At 35.6% G+C, this 21091-nt stretch overlaps 2 protein-coding genes across 3 annotated transcripts; one reads left to right on the forward strand and one right to left on the reverse strand.

Moving 5' to 3' along the window:
• Positions 1-951: 951 nt before the first annotated feature.
• LOC135639060 (GDSL esterase/lipase At4g16230-like) lies at positions 952-5030 on the forward strand. Its single transcript, XM_065152801.1, has 5 exons — positions 952-1415; positions 3672-3802; positions 3910-4143; positions 4241-4490; positions 4564-5030. The coding sequence occupies exons 1-5, from the start codon at positions 1142-1144 to the stop codon at positions 4788-4790; spliced, it is 1116 nt and encodes a 371-aa protein (XP_065008873.1). The 5' UTR covers positions 952-1141; the 3' UTR covers positions 4791-5030.
• A 637-nt stretch (positions 5031-5667) lies between these two features.
• Positions 5668-12250, reverse strand: LOC135639061 (uncharacterized). Of its 2 annotated transcripts, none has more exons than XM_065152803.1 (4): positions 11596-12250; positions 8714-8833; positions 6057-6102; positions 5668-5949 (listed from the first exon to the last, which is right to left on the reverse strand). In XM_065152803.1, exons 1-3 carry the CDS (start codon positions 12154-12156, stop codon positions 6088-6090), a joined length of 696 nt encoding a protein of 231 aa, XP_065008875.1. In that variant the 5' UTR covers positions 12157-12250; the 3' UTR covers positions 5668-5949; positions 6057-6087. The 2 variants fall into 2 exon arrangements, with proteins under 2 accessions (XP_065008875.1, XP_065008874.1); XM_065152802.1 differs by having other exon boundaries at positions 6043-6102; positions 11596-12249.
• Positions 12251-21091: the final 8841 nt, after the last annotated feature.

Here is a 21091-nt window from a genome sequence, read left to right on the forward strand (position 1 = left end):
TACAGATGATCCTTTCGATCTGTCGGTGCTGTCTGCAGGGAATGGGTTAATGCCGAGAGACATAGGGGAACAATCGGATGTAGTCCTCCAACTTAAGATTGTGCTACTAAGTAAAAAAACGGAGTGACTTGTTTGAATCAAGTTCCACTCACTGAGCCCAAATCCAGGGTTTTAGCATCTCATCGGAAGTGGAACAGGAAACAAAGGATGAATGATCAATTTTGGTTGTTAGTACAGTATATTTATGTTGGAAGATGGTGATACTAATGCTAAATAGTAAACTACCACTGGGGTTAGTAATGCTAAGCAGTAAACTTCAAAATGATACTGTCGACTACTGATGGTACTATTTAGACAGCAATGCTTCCATCTTTTCTTTGTTTTCTTTGACATTGTCGAACGTAAGCTGTTAGTTAGACAGTATTTCTTCACGAAATAGTTGGTATCTGTCATTTAATCTTAGCTAACAAATAAAATTCATTGTTTTATTGCTTTGTTCTTGCTTTAATATATTTTTGGAATTGGAACCATAATTAATCCATGTGTTCTCTTTGACGTTACATCCAATGATCATTTCACAAACAAAAGTAAATATGATTCTGGTTATCTCCAAAAGCCATGTGCTGGCCATGATGATATGCTCTCTACTTGTTCATTGCACTGCCAGTCCTTAATTGCTCTTAAAAGCTTTAAAAAAAAAAGAAAAGATGTAATTTTTCTTCAAATTATTCTATAATAAATGAAATTTTAGACAGCATATTTGCTGATAAGCTATCTCCTTTTTGTTAAAGCTGTGACTGCCATCTTTCTTCAAGAAGCTCTGGCGTTACTTTGTTCCTTAGGGTGGGGTTGAATCAACCAAAGCAGAACCTCCTCACATGGTGTTTAGAGCAGCCATGGCATGGCTTAAGCAACTACGAACGCATGCACCCCAACCTGGGCAACAGTGTGCTGGTAGGGTGGTTGCCACTGTTGAGCGACACTCCTTTTGCAGCCACCACCGTCTTTTCTCTCAGCTTTGCTTAGTCTATTGCTTTGCTTTGCTCAAAGTAGTGGATCCACATGTCCTTCATGGCCCAGCCAAAAAGTCTATATAAGAGCCACTACTTTAATCAGTGGCAGCTCAGCTTGGGAAGAAGCCATGGCTTCCACCATGAGAGTTCCTCCTCTCCCACTTCATCATCGCCACCACCTCCCTCTGTTGGTCACTGCTGCTGTGCTTGCACTTGGAGGGGCTGAAGCTGGCAAGGTTCCGGCGATCTATGTCTTCGGGGACTCGACGGCCGACGTGGGCAACAACAACTACTTGCAGAGGAGCAACGCCAAGGCCAACTTCCCCCCCAATGGCATCGACTTCCCTTTCTCAAGGCCAACAGGGAGGTTCAGCAATGGATACAATGGTATTGACTTCTTAGGTAAGTGATGCTCTTAAAAACCTTTAGTCGCTCACCAGTAGTAATGAGATGATCTCCCCGAAACAAAAGAACAGGTCCATGAGTGGATGGTGTCTTAGGTGAAAGAAGGAATTGAATGCTTTAGAATGGAAGTTAAAGATGATCTAAGTGAAAAATTAAAGGTGGTCAAAAGGTGTTTAAAGTCTAAAGTGAAAAGGAGTGGTGCTTGCTGATTAAAGAGTTCAAAGGAGCACTAGCCATACTCCAAGAATCAGAAACCAGAGCCAGATGTTCACAGGATCCTCAAGATATAGAGATGGGAAATGGTTTAACATTACAGAAAATTTTATCTATTTCATGTTATTAGGATTTTGCTTTGCATTTGACATGTTTGCTAATCCTCAAGCTGGATTGTCCATAAAGCATTCTGAACTTTACCAGAAAGACCCCTCTTTTCTTATCAAAAGGGGTTGCATATTCCATTGTTGGGCTTGCTACTCTTTTTTACTCTGCTATACGGTGGTTGAGAAGTATGTAGAATGGTTAGAAATTTTAACCCTCATGTAATGTTTTTTGAGTTGGCATATATTTAATGCTTTTTTCATATGAAATCAAAAATATTATACACTAATAGACAAAAGGAGCCTTTGATCCAAAAATCAAAGACCGGCATAATTTAACACAAGTAGATGATAACCGGAATGTCGTTTTTAGAAAATCCTCCTCTTTTTATGAGAGAGAAAAAAATGGCAAGACAATTTAAAATGTAACTATATGAAACAAATAATTAGCTCAATTAGCAAATCTCAATTTTAAATTTCAAAAGAAAAAAAATCAACTACTTTTAGATCAAACCAAAGCTAGTTTCAATCCTTATCATGACGCGGCAGTGTGACCTTGTCTTTCACTTTCTTAAACCAGCCAGTGACCATTTCAGTACACTCATCCTCATGAAGACATCTTTCCTTTGGCATGTTCACCAACTATGACATGAAAAATGCAGCAGCCTTATAGTGTATTATATACCAGAGAAAGGATATCATGCAGAATTTATGAGAGGGTGATACTAATGGTAGATCCAGCAAAAATCATATGTTGATGCCCATCAGCTTATTACTGGCATAGAATCATTGTTTGCAGGAGTGAGTATGCTGCTTTATACCTTCAATAATTCTAGTTTTAATGGCAGTGAAGGCTATCGGTTCCATACACTTAGTCGGCAAGGAAAATGGTTCTTAGTAGCTTTAGCTTATAGATTGTGGACAATGTGAAAGGTGTTTGGGTGTAAAAATATTAAAGATGAGTTCAAGCATGACCTTAGCATCAACTTTCGTGTTTCTCTTGTTCGATTGCATCAACTAAAATTTAAGATCAGTGTCCACTTGTCCATATTTCATCGAATTTATGTTGTACATCTCATTGAGGGAGCAAAAGAGAGATGTTCATATTAGTGTCATGGTAGACTCTCTAGGTTCTGTGAAATAAGATTGATTTATTATGAAATGTTGTCACTCTTATGACTATATGTTACATAATATATTCTCGAGATTTGTCAGTATACCTTTCTCAGACTTCAGCATTCTTAAGGGGCCTTCAAGTTTCTTGTTATTTTAGGGCAGGGGATCTTTTCCTGTGCCAGAAAGAAAAATAAAAATAGCAGCTCAGAATTATCAGAGCACCTTGAACTCAATAGCAATAAACACTGGGTGGGAAGCTGAATTTTCAATTAATCAAATAAATGAAAATAAAGAAAGTGGAAGCAGGTGCTGGATGAAGTTATAACCACATAGGCTTCTCTCCAAGGCCTCAAATCAGAATCCTTTTTCTAATTTTATTGTAATCTTCAGGTTATCAAACTTCTAATCATATTATGTAAGTAAAGGATATGAAAGCATATGATAAAGAATCAGTAAAATCTTCTTTCTCAAATCCTTAAAGTAATACAAGATTTTGATGTGCCAAGTGGACTGAAATTACATTTTTTTTTATTTTTCTTTTCCCATTATGGAATTAGAGATGTTCACACACGTTTACGTGTGTGTGTGTGTGTGTGTTTTTTTTTTTTGCAACATTATATTTGACAGTCATAATGTGAATAGCTATAATGTGATTAGTTATGTGAATAGCTTGTTGATCTATCAACCATTTGGTGCAATACAAAGTGATCCAGCCCTACGTGGCCGACAAGTACATACATTAATGGTTTTGCATATTATTTTGGCCCATATTTTCCATTTGCATCTGTTGGATCTCTAATTTATTCCATCTTCTGTTCAGCCATCCATATGGGTTTTAGGAGGAGCCCTCCATCTTTTCTTTCCCTCACTAACAAGACCAATCACCAAATCTTTAAAGGGCTCAAAGGTGTAAATTTTGCTTCCGGAGGATCAGGAATTCTCGACTCGACTGTAAGCATAACCATTGGTTTTCGACTTGTATTATGACACTTGATTACTTTTGTCCAGAAATTACTCTCATACAAAAGCCAGTGATCTGTTTCTGATGAATGTGCCAGGGGAGCACCATTACCATGACAAAGCAGATTCAATATTTCTCCACGTTACGATCGAATATTATGACACAAATTGCTACTGAGCCTACTTATCATTTGCTCTCAAAATCCATCTTCCTTATCAGCAGTGGAGGCAATGATATATTTGCCTATTTTACGAAAAATAACTCTCCAAACACTACTGAAAAGGATCAGTTTGTTGCTACTCTTGTCTCACAATATGAGAACCACTTGAAGGTTGTCTTTCTCTTTCCCTGCATTTCATTTTCATGGATCACAACATCTTCACTGCACCTTTCTACTTGATTTAGAGATCCTGAAATTAACATGGCAGGCATTGTTTACTCTTGGAGCAAGGAAATTTGGTATAGTTGATGTCCCTCCCATTGGGTGCTGCCCGTATCCAAGAAGCCTGAATCCTACAGGTGGTTGCCTGGACATCTTGAACGAATTGTCTCTGGGGTTCAACAAAGCTGTGCATTCGTTGATGCTCAATCTTAGCTCAACGTTGGAAGGGATGAAGTACTCGGTTGGAAGTTCTTATGAGGTGGTTTCCGGCATAATAAGAAACCCACAAGCTCTCGGTACGCACACAACCACAATTTTCTTTGTAGCAAAATGACAAGCTTGGGCTTTTAACAAGCACCGTGTCTGCAGGTTACAAGGAGATCAAGACTGCATGCTGTGGAGCCGGCAAGTTCAACGGCCAATCAGGATGCACTCCTAATGCTACCTACTGCTCCGAGCGCCACCACTACCTGTTCTGGGACCTCTTGCATCCAACACACGCGACATCCAAGCTTGCAGGATCAGCCATCTACTATGGCTCGCAACAATTTGCGAGTCCCATCAATTTTAGGCAGCTGGTGGAAGATGAGAACTGAAGTTAGTGAAGAGTCATGTTTTAAGTTAGTGAGGCAAGTGAGAACTGCAGTGTTGCCTAGAATAGGTTTGTTTGGGTACTATGCTGTCACATTACAGAAGATGTGTGTAATTGCTCTCGTCTTTTCTCATATGTTTCTTCTTCTCCCTATCTTCATCGCTTTATGTTGTATTTTGTGGATAATTGGTGGTAAACAACCCCCCACTGAGCTTCAATAGGAACTTCCGTCATGCTCTCTAAATTTCAACTCTGCAACTCGGGCACATGCACACAGCCAATTGTTCCGAACATCTGAAACACTAGCAGAAATTTTGCTACATTTGCTTTGTTGTTCATCAACTCATGATTCATCACTTGCAAGCAGTTGCCCGGACACCTGCAGCCACAGGGAGTACTCAAATGTGTGTGTGTGGGTGTGTGTGTGTGTGTGTGTGTGTGTGTGAGAGAGAGAGAGAGAGAGAGAGAGAGAGAGAGAGAGAGACTTCTGTGATTTTTTTAGACCACTTCATATGCCACAGGGATTACTCCCAAATGCAACACTTGAAACTCTTTTCAAGTTCTCAACTAGTAAATTAACACAGTGAACAAGTGTGTGTGTGTGTGTGTGTGCGTGCGTGCATGCATACGTGTATCTTCTTTTTCAGTTGCATGAATTTTGATTCAGTACAAGAAAAGTAATGTTTCTTTAGACTGGCAATGGCACAACCTTCCACTCCTCAAGTCGCAAAACCTCTTCACACTGGCACAACCTTTGCAAGGAATAGTTGTGTACAAGAAGCTTCCAACATTGATTTCTCTGCTTTGCTTTTATCACTTACGTTCAAGCACAATCTCTCCAAACCTTAATAAGCAATTGTGACAATCATCCAACACCACAATACTCTGCAATTTGTAGCTCTAAACTTATGAATAAAAACCTTCCAGTGGCTGCACTATTCTTCTGTAGTTCATAGTGGATACATAGCTAGAATTGCATTGAGAGATGTCTGAAAAGTAATATCTCTAGTATGTCTTTTCGCATCTGGATCTATTTCACTCTCCTAATATACATCACTCCTGCTGCATATTATCAGCAGGATCATCCAAATCAATGAGTTCATCCATCAACCCAGATATATTATGAAGAGACAGCAACTGGCAACAGCTCACACCTCCACTATCTGTTTCATGACACAGTAAGTATGCATCATTTTTTACCAGAATATTAAGGAAAACCAATGACAACTGCAAGAAACAGCAAAAGAGTTGGATACCAGGAAGAGGTGACCTGTGATTATTTAATGAAAAACTGCATCTGGTCACTCAGCATCAACCTGCATCCACAAATTGATTTCATCAGTACCTTATTATTAGTTGGGATTTACGTCTTTATTGTTATTGTTGTTGTTTCTGCAGTGCCTCATCTACCGAGGAATAGCTTATAAGTGTACATATTCTTCAGGAAAACTTGAAAAATAAGTGGTACATTCTATTTATCATGCATAATTACATTTTGGGCTGACAAACAACCAATGTCCACAGAATCCATTTAAAAGTGATACTACAAATCTGCTAATATTTATGTTCCGCTATGCTACCTATATTTAAGGGAAGAGAAAAACCATGAAGCAATTTCCAGCTCTTATTGATACCTCTATGACAGCTTTATAAAGCAAGAACAAAGAGGAGATGTATAAGGCGAGCCTTGGCACCATGGTTAGGATACTTATTTGCAAATAGAGGACATGATTTGGGTCACAAAAAGAACCTCTCTTATTAAAGAGTATAGCCATGTCCATCGATCCTACTAAAACCCTGCATTAGTGCATTATTAAAAAAAAACTAATATTGAGATTTGTTGCAGCAAAAAGATTAATATACTGTTCAGGTTCTAATTTCAGTTAGTTGGGACTTCAAAATTGCTTGAGTTTGAGATTGCCGACTTCAAAAAGTCATTTTAAGTACCGGAAAATTTGTTCTATGATGGAGATTCAGTTCAGAAACAGACTAATGTTGCTTAAGTTACGAGCTCAACCTCCAGTAAAACACTAGTTAATTGTTTTATCTTCCCTCGAACTGCATAGTGCTTATTAGAAGAAAATTGAAAACAAGAAAGCATTCATAGTTACAACGGCATCAGTTAAACTGATGCAAGAGTTATACTGGGTTATTGCCATATAAATTAGAATAAAAAATCCAATAAACAAGCTCAAGTTGGACAATAAACTACAAAAGAAAATACTGAAACATGTGCATTCATCCAAAAACTGAAGATCACAGTTTCTTACTAGTTGATGCAGCTTAGTTTTCTTTTATTTCCTTGCAGTTGTCAACTTTTTCTAATTCCCATAACTCAAATTATTGTGGTATCAATTTCCTTGCTTGTTATCCTAGTAAGATTTTGCACCAAAATACACTGTATCAATCTCCTTGATTATATTAGTAGAGAATGAATTCCTACTTAGGGACATATATGATCCTTTTGCTTATACGTTATGGAGCTTCTAGTTGGTTGGTTTTTGGTGGAACACTTGCTCGCTTATTCCAAATGTGTTCAACATTTTACTACAATTTGTTCTATTTAATTAGTTTTGGCGATATTTTCTCTTGAATTTGCATAATCAGTTTATAGTCTAGTAGTGCCATAAGTTAATACCATACTCCAAACTCAATTCTACTTATCTTAATTCCCAATTATATAATTATACACAGTACCCCTATGCTAAAGCACCACAGCTAAAATACTGCTTACAGTACTAGATTGCCCCCTCTTCCCTCCTGTTTGCATGAGAATAACACTTATTGCAGTCCAGAATTGGCCCCTTTCCTAACTAAATCAAGCTTAATGTTGGTCTTCTCCAAATTTCCATAGAAGTCATCTTCCATGCAAGGATTGCTTTTTTGAGTACCGGACCCATTATGGCAACCTGTCAGATCGATATATACCAGTCTGTACTGGTGCACCAACACATGATATGCTGGTGCGTACCGGCATTTCAACGATGAAGAAAAAGAGGGTGAAGAGGAAGGGACAGTGGAGGAATAGAGGAGGAAGAAGAAAGAATAAGGAAGAAGAGGAGGAGAAGTGCAGTGGCAGCGTACTTGGGAAGCAGCGGCAGTGCCTAAGTAAAAGCGACAGTGGCAGTGGCAGCAGTGAAGAGGCAGCATTGCAGTGGCTAAGAGGCAGCACCGCTGCAGCATCGCAGCGGCAAGGGCTGCGGCATCATACGCGAGAAGAGGGCTCACATTCGCAAGCCCTAATTGCTTTTTTTTTCCTTTTTTAATGCTAAGTTGGGCAGGGGCCACCAATTTTCAATTTTTTTATTATTTTAACCGGACTGGTCCATGTATCGATCCATGCCCGGACCAGTATGTACCACCTATACCATACAATTTTGGGTGGTACAGTAATCATGCTTCCATGCATGGTAAGTTACAATCTGTCACATCATAAGACTTCAGATTTCTTTTCTGAAGAGAATTATCAGCATACTACCCTCCTGTCTAATTCATTCACAAGCTCTAAGCATGAATATGGAGTGCAATGTCATCAGACGAGGCCCCACATTGTTCAGCATGTGACAGGGCTGAGCTACTGTAACCCAATAACCTAAACTGTTGTGTAAAATCACAAGCTCCCAAAAGACCATAAATTTAGTTGTGTCGGTACACGTATTAGGTTGTTGCATAACTGTCATTAAAATATCTGGATTCCTTTATGTTACTACAAACAGAAGGGTTTTCCTGTTTAGTTTAACATAAGGAACTTTACAAGTCTAATTTTATGGATATATGTAGTATCATCTTTAGTAGAATGTTCCAAAATAGCAAATCTTGCCACAATGCTACTATCTGTACTCAAATATAGCTACACAAAGTAATCCACACACCAATGGAATCACCTGGTTAGACTAGGACATGGAAAACATTGTTCTGAAAACATACCTGGTTTAGGGGATTGTCAGGGGATTTCTTCCAAAGCTTCCATATCATATCCTTGTACTGGTTGAGCATCAGACCTGGTTTCTCTTCCTTTAATTTGAGAAGCTCTGATTCTTCAAAAGCCTGAAAATATACATGTTAAGAATCAAAATTAAGAAACAATTTCGGCAAAAAAACATAAAAAGAATGATAGATTCCCTGCATAATGCATATACAATGACTCTTCAGCAAAAAGTATTCGGAGCTGTGTCATAAAATATTACTATGATATGATTCGACAAAGTGATGTTATACTTTTGTCAATAACAAAGATGTAGATATCACAACTAATATTTACTGGAGAAAATCAACCATCAGAAGAACAAATATCTGAGCACGGAAAATGTATGATGTCCAAAAAGAAAAAAGTTACAGCAAGGCACAACCAGTGTCTCAAGAGACCACACATACATAGCAACATGTTACTCCCTAATGAAACTGCAGAAGCTTAAACCAAAATACAAAACAATAAAAATCTTGAACACAAGAAAAAATGGTAAAGAAAAAACAAAGAGACAATGCTTTAAAAATTACAAAAAGAGAGTCTTGGTTTATATATCCTTAACATTTGCATGGACAACATGTGATGGGAACTTAAAAAGAAAAAGGATCACTCAGAACAAAAACTAAAAAATTTAAATATGTGATGTAAATAATTTATTTATTTATTATTTATTTTATCCCTAATTTGAAACAGGACTTGGGAATTAACTATGAATTAGCTTCCTTGTTAGGCCACACAAACAAGGAATCATATTAATCTATCTATTGTGAAACTCTAATTATAAAATTTTAATTCAAGAAAAAGGAATTCAAAATTTTTCATTGATTACAACAGCTGTCAGAAAAAGCACAAGATCCGATCTGGTGCACTAACATCAGTCTATTTACACCCGATAAGTCTGATACAACTTGTTTGCCATAGAGGGTAAATCATACTAGATCGAACTGGACAAAATCACTCAGGTTACATTTCAATTGGCTGTTGGACTCCTAAATACAACCCTGTACCAACCGGTATGGACAATATTTTAAACCATGGTTGAAGCTAACAAACAAATAATTCAACTACACATATGCCAAGATGACATATCATAGAGTTACTATGGTAAACTTATTATTCACTTGTGCAAATCCATCCATCAACTTGGCATATGTGTGAAGCACATCAAAGTGGAGTGTTAGAACTTGTAATTTTTCTACCCATATCTTTCTTCTTACTATCCTATACTAAGTTTTCTAGTCTTTTATGATATGTTGCAAAAATATACACAAGAATAACAAGCTTTAATCCAACTATCTGGGAGTGACTGCATGGATCTTTTCAGCCATTGAATTTTGTACGAGGCAACATCCTTATTAAATATAGTGTTCAAGTCTTCTTAGGTATTCCTTTACTTCTCATCTGACACATCTATATGCATCCTTAGAACATACCCCTACTATCATAAACGATTCCCCATCATTATGTCGCTTACGAAGCTATGCTCAATTATTCACAAATGAATTTTTTTTCCTATCTTTCTCAATAACATCACATGTTCAACTAAATATTTTGCAAACTTTTCATATATGTTGCTTTTTAACAGCCCAACAGTGTGTGTTGCATAGAGGTAGAGATGAAGTAAACACTTGCCTTATAATTTTTTTAAAACTAAATGATACCTAGTGATCACATGAAACACTCCCTATAGCTCTCTACTTAACCATCCAACAATATTTTCATCAATCTCTCCATCATGTGGAATAATAAATCCAAAATACCTATAACTTTTCTTTTCAGACTCCTTGTTCAAACATCCTACCTACAAGTTGTAGTTCTCTTAATATTGTTAAAATAACTTCTTATATATATTCAGTCTTATTCCTACATAATTTAATTTCTTTCTAAGATTTCCCTTTATAACTCAGGTTTAAATTTTAATTTCATTTAAATTCTATCCTTATTTACTTGTTTATTCTTGCAAAACCTAAGGGTGAGACTTAGCATTAAGGTGAAGTTGTTCCATTATGACCAGGGCTACTAAAGTTTCAGTCATGTCCCCAAATCCTACATTAGCAGGAGATTTATGCACTTGACTTGTAATTTAGATAGTAAAATGATAGGATTACAAAGAGAGTAAGAACATAAAATGAGACACATGGCATCATCCTCTATAAAAGAGAGTATACTCAAGACCACATTAAATGACTTAAAATTTTAGTCAATTCTATTTTGTTTGATACTATTAACCAAAAATACAGACTCTAATCACCTTATACTTCCACGTTACTAAAAAGAAATAATATCACAAGAAAAGTTGTTTTATGAAACAATAGGATGGTCTAGAGCTGCACAGTACGAGGGCAGGCATATATTGAAATCTTGTTTGTCCAAAATTTGCTTGGTTTATGTTTAGTCACTTTGGTTGACCAATGAATTTATTAAAAAAATGATTTGTAGATTTAAAATCTTGAACAGGACTTTCAAGAGCTGGTTAAAAAAGACATCTGAAATCAATGCCGTGAGCCTAAACTATGAAAACAATTGCTCAAATCTAATCTTAAGATTGATATTTCTGAAATAAAATACATGATTGCTAGAGTGCAGAATAATCTTGTTGTTTTTTAATGAATGACGATGATTTTTTAAAGCAACTAAGGGAAGCGATCTCCGATATCGTGTGGGAAAAAGGAAAAAACTATAGCTAACAATAAATCAGCGCTCACAAATTTACTAGGTTATCCATCAGCATAGAGCCCAGTGATTCTGGAAGAAGCCTATTAGGGTTTGAATGTGTACGAGGTTTCCTGTTTTCTCCGCCAAATTTAGTATATGGCCAAAACCAGAAAAGAAAGAGCGATACCTTGAAAGAAACCTTGAGCCTCCTCTCAGGATGGCGATCAGGCGGCAGCGCGGGCTCCGGGAGGGCCATCCTGGCGATGGCATCCTCCACGGAGTGGGCCTCGATCACCGAGTCGTCCCTGTTGGTGTTCTCGACCATCACCATCCGATCGTACTCCTCCTCGTCGGCGGTGCGGCTCTGGCGCTTCTTGGCGGCCTCGGAGGTCTGGAGGATGCGCTGCCGCTCCTCCTCGCGGCGTCGCTGGAGCTCGGCCTCGGTGACCTTGGGGACGGGAACGGAGACGCGGGCGGCCTTGGGGTCGGGCTTGCGCCCAGCGACCTCGAGCTCCCGCTGCTCCTGCTCGGCGAGCTTGCGGTTCTCGGCGCGGCGAGCGGCGGCCTCGGCGCGTTTCTCGGCCTCATCCTCGCGCTTCTTGGCGGCGCGGGACTTGGAGCCCTCCGCCTCCCGCCAGTACTGCTCCTCCTTGTCCTTGGCCGCGCGGTCCTTGCGCTCCGCCTCCACAGCGCTCCGGCGGGCGTGTGCCGCCTCTGCCTTCGTGTTCACGCCCATCTTCTTCGGCATTGCGACCGATCGATCGCATCCACTGCCACCCTCAAGACCGATCGATCGCTCGGCTGCCTGGAATTGTATTATTATTATTATAAGTACTTATTATTACTGGAACCGGCGAGGGTTAGAAAAGAACCAGAGCCAGGACGGATCTGCATTTTGCTTTCTGTTTTTGCTTTTAAATTTTTAGTTATTACTTTCTGTTTTTGTTTTTGTGTTTCGTCTTTCCTTTCAAGGACGCGATTCCGGATCTCCGCCCTTCATCCGTCCCCTCCTCATGATCCACCCGTTCGTCGCCGTTAGCGGTGTGGGTCCCTTGTGACGACTGGAACCTTCCGTTGTTTTCTACTGGGATGTACAAAGTTTGGTGGATGATCGCCAGCGCACAGCGTCATCCGTCATGTCGTGTATGCCAGACTGGGATGCCACGCATCACGGCAAGTCCAGAAACAAAATAGATGCCACTTCACAGGATCATGTTTTGGTTCGTCACATTGTATCCGGGCTGAGCTATATGAGGCTCAAAATTTTCCAAGAATAAGACGCAAAATCCGTAACCTTTGGCCCGATATTAATTTCTTTTGAGACTTTTACATATGAATAAAGTTGGATAGCGATTTCCGTTAAAAGAAACCCTAATATTATAATTCTTTCCCCATGCAGCACCCTCATATTAGTTTTTTCCCATAGAGCTATTTTTCGGAACCCTATAGTTACTCTTTTGTTTTTTTCCTTTTTTTCTCTCTCTTCAAACTCATTCAATTGATATAATTGAGCCAACCCCAAATTTGAACATATTCAAAATAAATAAAAATAATATATATAAAGAAAAAAAATTTGAGCTTATTAAAAAAACAAAATTAATTAAAAAAGGGGATATAATAAGAATATAAAATCAATCTTTGTATAATTCTTTACTTACCACTTTTTACCTCAAAATTTTCTTTTCCTTGCTCTATTCGTACTGAATTTTACTTTGTTATTGTTATAGGAATCCACCAACAAATAAGGGATTAATCTTGCTTATTTACTATACCACTATTGATTGAATAAACCCATTTTTTTTCCTATTTTATTTTTTTCATATAAAAATCCTATTTATGTTGTGCCAACCTAACACAAATTCTTATTTTTATTTATTTTTATTTATTATTTATTTTCTCAACATTACATATATATATATATATATATATATGTATGTATGTATGTATGTATGTATGTATGTATATGTATGTATATATATATATGTGTGTATATGTATACAATATATATACACACATATATATATATATACATATACATATATATATACATATATATATGTATATAATAATCCCTATAATTTATTTTATTGAGATAATTTTGTTATAACATTCAACTGTAATATGTATATACATAAATGTAAATAGAATTATGCAAATAATTAACTTTAATTAAGTAAATAAAAAATTAATAATAATATCTACTTAAACATATATTATTATATCTTTAAACACTTCAACATGTACTACTATATACATTTTGTGTTACCGACTTCTTAAGTACTAATCAAATATTATGAGATCTTTCTTTTCTAAAAAATATATTAATTAGTTCATTTAAGTCTCATTTATCTTTATTTGTATTATAGTAAACTTTTAATGGCCAAATTGAGGAGGAAGAGAATTACAAATTTATATGAGGAAAGACGTATATATATTAATACCTAATACTTTAAGTTTCATAGTCTTATCAGTCATCTTAAGAATATAATCTTGAATTTCTTGTTTTGAGCCGTAATCAGTTCTTCTAGTAATGTGACAGCTAATAACTTATTAGTAGATTTAAATCTATTTTCAATAACCTTCAAATATTCTTATGCACTAGTTGCATATGATAATAAAGTCATGATATTATTTATAATTATTATTCTTATAAAAATTAGACTGAGCCTATTAGATCATTCCTAAACATATATTTCATTAACTTGTTATATAGTACTTTCATTAATTAAGTCTACATACTTTTCAACAATCATTGCTAGGCTAGGATCTAATCCACTTAGTGTGAACTACATATGTTCTAACCATTCTAAATAATTTGAATCAGAGAATACAATGACACTAGAAGAATGATAATATATAGAGGGAAGTACCATTATAAAATATAAGATAATATTAATATTTTGAGTCCTCAAAATATGATGAACTATTGATATCATCTATATTTCATCTTTGAGTGAAATATTAACATATATAATAGTCATTGAAAATTATTTAAGAAAGAATAATATTATCTTTATGGAATAGTTTTAATATAATCTTAAACTATAAGGATATCCAAAATAGTATTATTTTACCCTATCACATAATTATTCAAAGTAGATTTTCCTTTAGAATTATTTAAATCTCTAAATTATATATATATATATATATATATATATATATATCAATGTCAATATTATCTTTCTTGATATCATTTAATACTAATTTTTAATATAATTTTATAAGTCATTAGTCCAAATCATTTTGGTTGCTACAAAATCAATATAATCATATAAAATATAGTTTAAAACATCTTATTAATGGTAGAATATTTATTATAATTCATACCTCCTATCATCCTAGACTATTTTGGTAACTACAAGTCAAATAAAACTTAGGTATATAAGTTACAAATAATATTTACTAATTTTTTATTAATATTATTTATATAAAAATAATTTAATAATAATAAAATAATAACCATAATAGTTATTGAACATAAATAAGTATAAAAGAAAACTCATATGATAATTGTAATTATGATAAAACATAAATCATATTTTTTATATGAAAGATAAATATTATTTTATATTTTTAAACATATACATGTAAATAACTACATAAATATCTAAAAATAATACTTTGAATTTAAGATCATATGAAATCATATAAAAGAAATTCATAATTTATAATTTTTTATAGTTTCATATGAAATCCTAAATTAGACCAATTAACTCTATTTAATTAGGTAAGCCTAGAATTGGACTACTAAAAATAAGTTAGTTGATTTAGGCTAAGCATTGGCTTAATTAGGTTAGTTAAAATTAAAATTGATCAAAGTTAAAAATTGGCAAAGATTTGACTTTCCTCAAATTTGGTCAAAATTAAGATTGATTAAATCTAAATCTAATTAAGCAGTCATAATCAAGTTCGACAAAAAATTTAGGATTGACCAAAATTGAGGCTTAATCAAAATTAAAATTTGACCAAATCAAGATGGTTAATATTTAAATTGGTTTAATAACAAAGTGTAATAGGTTAAAAATAGGGTAGATTGGGCAGGTTTTGACTAAAGTTGATGAGATCGGGTCAACATTTGATTTTGATCGATTAGGTCAAAATCACATAGGGCGCACCCTTAATGATCCCCACCCTCTCCCACCCCCACCCCCACCCTTTTTTTTTTTTTATTTGTGGCACCTTCCACCACCACCATATGTTCAATAGTAATGGCCGACCACACCACACTGATGCTTATTAGACCAACAATTACTGGTGCCATAGTCTCACGCCCAAACATGCACAACCACCGGGCATAAGTATCGGAATGATGCCCAATAGGGTTCTTGCCCTCTTGTATAGTCATCGCTTGCTTGCGTCGATTGTCACTCACCTGTGTCATTTATCGTTGCTACCATCCATATCCATATTAACATTATGACGTCCAATGGAACCACCACTTGTTGTGACACTACAGTCACCCAACAATATCATTGGTCTTGTTGTTGCCCACTATAGCAGCATTGCTACCTATAACTCGCATGCATAGTCATTCCTATGGTATCGTTGATCGCCTGCACTATGTGTTGCATGGTTACTATGCTTAGCAACAATTGTTGCATGCAGCACGGTCATCGGCAAACACCACCTTGGTGTTGAGCCAATGAGTGTAGTGACCTTCGACCGTAATAGCGCACAACATATATAGTAGCATTGCACTTTCTATCACTACCCATGATAGAACCAATGACAAAGATTATGTAGTAACGTATACTCGTGGCATCATCATTGGATGTGCAAATAAACCTGATCACCTACAAGCAGGCAACATACGGCAAGGGTGGACGGAATAAGCAATTAGATCGAATAACCCTTCATAAGAGAAGGGCGATAATATAAACAAATTTAATTTTTTACGACCTAAGATATTTGATTTTAAAATATCATGATACCAATTGTTAGCATAAAATCATAATCATATTATTATGTAAAATAATTTTAATGTTAGAATATGAATATATTTATTTGATTATTAAAACATACTCCATAGTTCAATATGTAGAATATAATAACATGATCTATAATGAGAACTAGACTTATCTTCTCTTCTTTTTCTATCTTTCATATGACTACTATGAGTGAGTGATAGAATAGAGATAAAGGGAAATGTGAATAAATCAATAATATTGATCATGTCTATGTATTATATTATATCATATCATATAATACATAGTCCCTAAGATATTCTATCTATTTATAAAGAGTCTCAAATATGTGATTAGAAGAGTCTCTCCCATCAAGATTATTTCCTAAAGAATCCTATCATCAGTGGGCTTCCTTTTTATTAACTGATAATCATAATTCAAATCTAATTAGAATTATAATATATCTTATCTAATTAGATAAAATTATATAATTTAATAATATAATCATAATTTACATTGTTTCACTTGATAATTTATATGAGAATGATGTGGTGTCTTCAAATTTATTATGAACTTGCAGTATAATTTACTTGTTATTTATTTAATAAGTATTATCTTATTTTCATATCATTAGTAGTGCTTTCTTCTTTTACATGTTGATGGCTGGGCACGTGTTTAATGTTTTATCTCTAATTTTTTTAGAAAAAATCAAATTCAATTGATAAGTGTTGGGAAATCTAGGATGACATCACATGCATAGTGGAAGAACATAAAAAAATCTTAGAATTTTTCACAAAAAAATATCACATCCTGGATATATATATATATATATATATATATATATATATATATATATATATTCCACACATTTAGACCAAATAGATAAACATCACTTTATTCATCATTCATAAATATTTATTACAATTCATTTATTACAATCCATTTATCCATCGAATCATAAATAGAAAAGTAAATATAGTGATGTTAACTTCAAGAATCATCCAAGTGGCTCTACCTAGCGGTAAAGGAAGGTTTGCTCTCCACTATAATATAATTTAGTACTAGAGGGAGGCTGCTATGAAAATCAAAAACAAAAAAAATTCAACAACACTGAGTAAGAATCCCAAAAGTCAACTCAAAATGTATACATGATCAAAATTGTTCTCCCAACAGCGGATGGAGGCAAACTCATATCGCACTCCCAACAGCGGATGGAGTGGTGTCCCACACCTGCCAAAGTGGGGACACATTCCTCCCAACAACGGATGGAGGAACCGTCCAACCGCCACGTCTGATGGCCTGCTAATCCCCAAAGGGAATCGCCCTACCTGCTCTAAATAACATAATCTCACACCGGTCATGTATATATCGGGATGAAATAACACATTTAAAATATATTTTTTTTAAACATCATCAATATCAAATAATATAAATTAGCCATCAATTGACTTGAACTATAGTTCAATCGATCCAATTGAACTCAATTTACTAGAACCTAACTGAACCAATCTCTAATCCTTATTTAACTAGTCTGAAACCACCCTAGACTAGTATAATTTGAACTAGATTATGTTCAATTTAGGTTAAACTAACTTGAATAAGTCAATCAATTCGGAATCACCCTGAATTGATCTAGACTAATTAAGCCTAGTTTAATTCAATCAATGTTTGGGCTCAAATTCAATAATAATATTAGGCTAGATTGGGCCTGCCCTGGTCATGTACATTATACATAACTGAGCATGCATCACACAAAGCTGGCCCAGCCCTGGCCCATGGACTGGTCATGTGCATCGCATGTGACCGCCCATGATCGTTGGGCTGGGTTAGCCTATGGGCCAAGGCCTGACCTATGGGTTGAGCCTGGCCTACGAGTTAGGCTTGGTCTACTGACTAGGCCTAGCTAGTGGGCTGTGGCCTGACCTATGGGTTGAGTTTGTCCTATGAGCAATTTCAATCCAAGTAATATCAAATTTTATACCGTAATATAAATTCATTAACACTATAAATAAAAATATAATAACACATTAAATGATAGATAAGGAGATAAACTTTAATACAAGTAAATAGCATCCTATGAATAGAAATCATAACACATTAAAAGATAGACTAGGAGATAAGTTTTAATACAAGGAATAATCTTCTAAATTCAAATAAAAATCATGCTTTCAACATATATAAAATTTCATCATATTCTAGTCAAATTTTAAATCATTCAGAATAACATATTTTAAATTTTTAGATCAAAGAATATCAAACAAGATTTTAGATAATATATTTTAATCTAACAAGATTTTAATCCAAATAAGATTAAATATGAAACGTAATGCTAGGAAATATCATATAAAACATATAAATTTTGAACATATTTAAATCTATAATAAAAACCTTAATCATTGGTCAAAGAATATTATAAAAACTTTAACTGATTACTTTAATGTAAAAAATTTGATATTTAAAGAATTGATACATATTTTTCAAACTACAAAACTTTCAACATAATCAAAATAAAAACTAAAACTTTTATATTCAAGAAAGGCAGAGAAACCTACCTCTCGTCAGCAAAATATAACTTCTCGTTCCTCTCGCTGCTAGGCTCGACTAGGTGAGGAACGAAGAAGAGAAATCCCTCCCCTTAAATAGGAGGAGTTGAGCCTCTATTAAAGGAAATATATTTTTATTTTTATTTTTATTTAATATAGATTATTTCTATTTAATATATTAATAAATATGATCTCATCCTATTTGGAATGCTTAATAATTATTTTCTAATTTATATTAATAAATAAGGAAATAAATTAAGATTTCCTAAATTACAATGGCAAGTAAGGAAAATAAAATTTAAATCTTAATCTTAAATATTTGATTTGATTACAAAAAAAGGTTTCATTGTCGTATAAAGATTGGTATGCAAAAAACCCATAAAACCAAAAACTTAGTATATAAGAAAAATATGTTATCTAGAGAGATTGTATATCCTTGAAAACCTACAGATCTATGAGATAGGATGAAGAATGTTAACTTTCCTCCTCTATAGAGATGATCCATATGGTAGGGGCTACGAAGACACTCCTCAAATCACTACCCAAATCTCTTCCTTGCATGCACCATACAATTAAGAAGGGGCTACCCCTTCTTACTGTCCACACACCCCAAATAGGGGCTGCAGGTTTAGGACGAGAAGGGGAGAGAAGAATATGAGATGGCAGCCAAAAAACCTGGCTTATAGTCCAATGGTTTCTTCTTATTTATAGAGGCCCCATTGTCAACTTAACCCTAATAGATCATATCATATTGAGTACTGGATCTTCATCCAACTACTCAAGCCTCTTAGATTAGTGGGTCTCTACCCAATAATCTCTTATTAGCTTTTATTGGATATCATCCATAGGATCCAATAATTCATGGGCTTATTGGATATCCAATAAGATAGGAGCTCTAACGAATATCTCATATCAGAACCTCTACTCATCACCTACCATATGTGTATGATCTTAAGGTCCAATATCGAGTTGGTTGTGAGTTATACTTGTCAGAACTTCTTCTGGCTCAGTGAATTATTATCTTATCTCCATAATAATTCACTGACTCATCAACTGCGTGTTAGGATCAAGAGCACTAAGAGGGGGGGGTGAATTAGTGTAGCGGAAAACTTTCTACGATAAAAATCGCGTTCGTTCGATAAAAGTGATTTCGGTAGGAAAGTCGATTCGTAAATCACTTTAACTTTTGATTAAGCGAGATGCAGCAAAGATATAAGTGCAGTTTGCAGTTATGGTTCAAATCAGATAGTAGGCGCAAACTGAAATATGATATTCGTATGAAAAAACTAATTTACATCTAAATGCTGATTCGTAAATCGCTTGATTAAGCAAGATGCAGTTAAAGCAAGGATATAAAGGCAGTTTGCAATTATGATAGAAATCAAAACGTAAACACAAACTGAAATATAATGATCGTACGATAAAACTGATTTACGTCTAAACGCCGATTCGGAAAGTGCAAAGCTTGAAACCCGATCGTATATGCGCAGAAAGCAGTAAGCTTTTGAGGAGATTTGCAGTAAGGATAAGATGCTCAAAGTAAATGCAAACCGAGATTTAGAATGGTTCGGTCAATCTTGACCTACTCCACTTTTGGCTTCCTCCACCGACGAGGTCATCGACGTCAACTAGAGGCCTTCCTTCAATAGGCGAAGGCCAACCACCCTTTTACAGTTTCACTCCTTTTGACGAGCTTAGGAGACAACCCTTACAGAATTTTCTCTCCTCTCTTTAAAGATCAGAACTTGGAAGAAAAGAGGGAGAAGAACTTTTGGCCTTTACAACAATTTTGAGCTCTAAGAATCACAGAATAAGATCAGGATTTCGGTGTATGTGTTTTACCTTTCAGTGTTGAATGGGTGGGGTATTTATAGGCCCCAACCTAGTTTGAATTTGGAGCTCAAAACTGTCAATTCTCGAAATTCCGGGATCTGGCGGTTGCACCTCCTGACTAGAGCGATTGCACCACCTGATAGAGCTCGAAGACTGAGCCTCTGGTAGTGCCACCTCCTGTCAGAGGCAGTTGCACCTCCTGCCAGAGCTCAAAGACCGAGGTCAGGCGGTGCCACCTCCTGACTGATGCGGTTGCACCGCTCAGCCAGAGCTCGGAGACCGAGCCCAAGCGGTGCCACCTCTGTCAGGGGTGGTTGCACCTTCTGCCAGAGCTCGAAGACTGAGCTTAGGCAGTGCCACCACTTGGCAGAAATCAGGGTTCGAATGGGTTGATCCATTCGGC

Source organism: Musa acuminata, chromosome BXJ3-5, assembly GCF_036884655.1.
Source record: "Musa acuminata AAA Group cultivar baxijiao chromosome BXJ3-5, Cavendish_Baxijiao_AAA, whole genome shotgun sequence".
Taxonomy (NCBI): domain Eukaryota; kingdom Viridiplantae; phylum Streptophyta; class Magnoliopsida; order Zingiberales; family Musaceae; genus Musa; species Musa acuminata.

Excerpts from the sequence above, each read along its gene's own strand:
- LOC135639060 (XM_065152801.1), top strand. The coding sequence starts at position 1,142 with ATGGCTTCCACCATGAGAGTTCCTCCTCTCCCACTTCATCATCGCCAC. Across the intron at positions 1,416-3,671 it reads CAATGGTATTGACTTCTTAG|CCATCCATATGGGTTTTAGG; the intron begins GTAAGTGATGCT and ends TCTTCTGTTCAG. Across the intron at positions 4,491-4,563 it reads AAGAAACCCACAAGCTCTCG|GTTACAAGGAGATCAAGACT; the intron begins GTACGCACACAA and ends CCGTGTCTGCAG.
- LOC135639061 (XM_065152803.1), bottom strand. The coding sequence starts at position 12,156 with ATGCCGAAGAAGATGGGCGTGAACACGAAGGCAGAGGCGGCACACGCC. Across the intron at positions 8,834-11,595 it reads GGCTCAAGGTTTCTTTCAAG|GCTTTTGAAGAATCAGAGCT; the intron begins GTATCGCTCTTT and ends GTATATTTTCAG.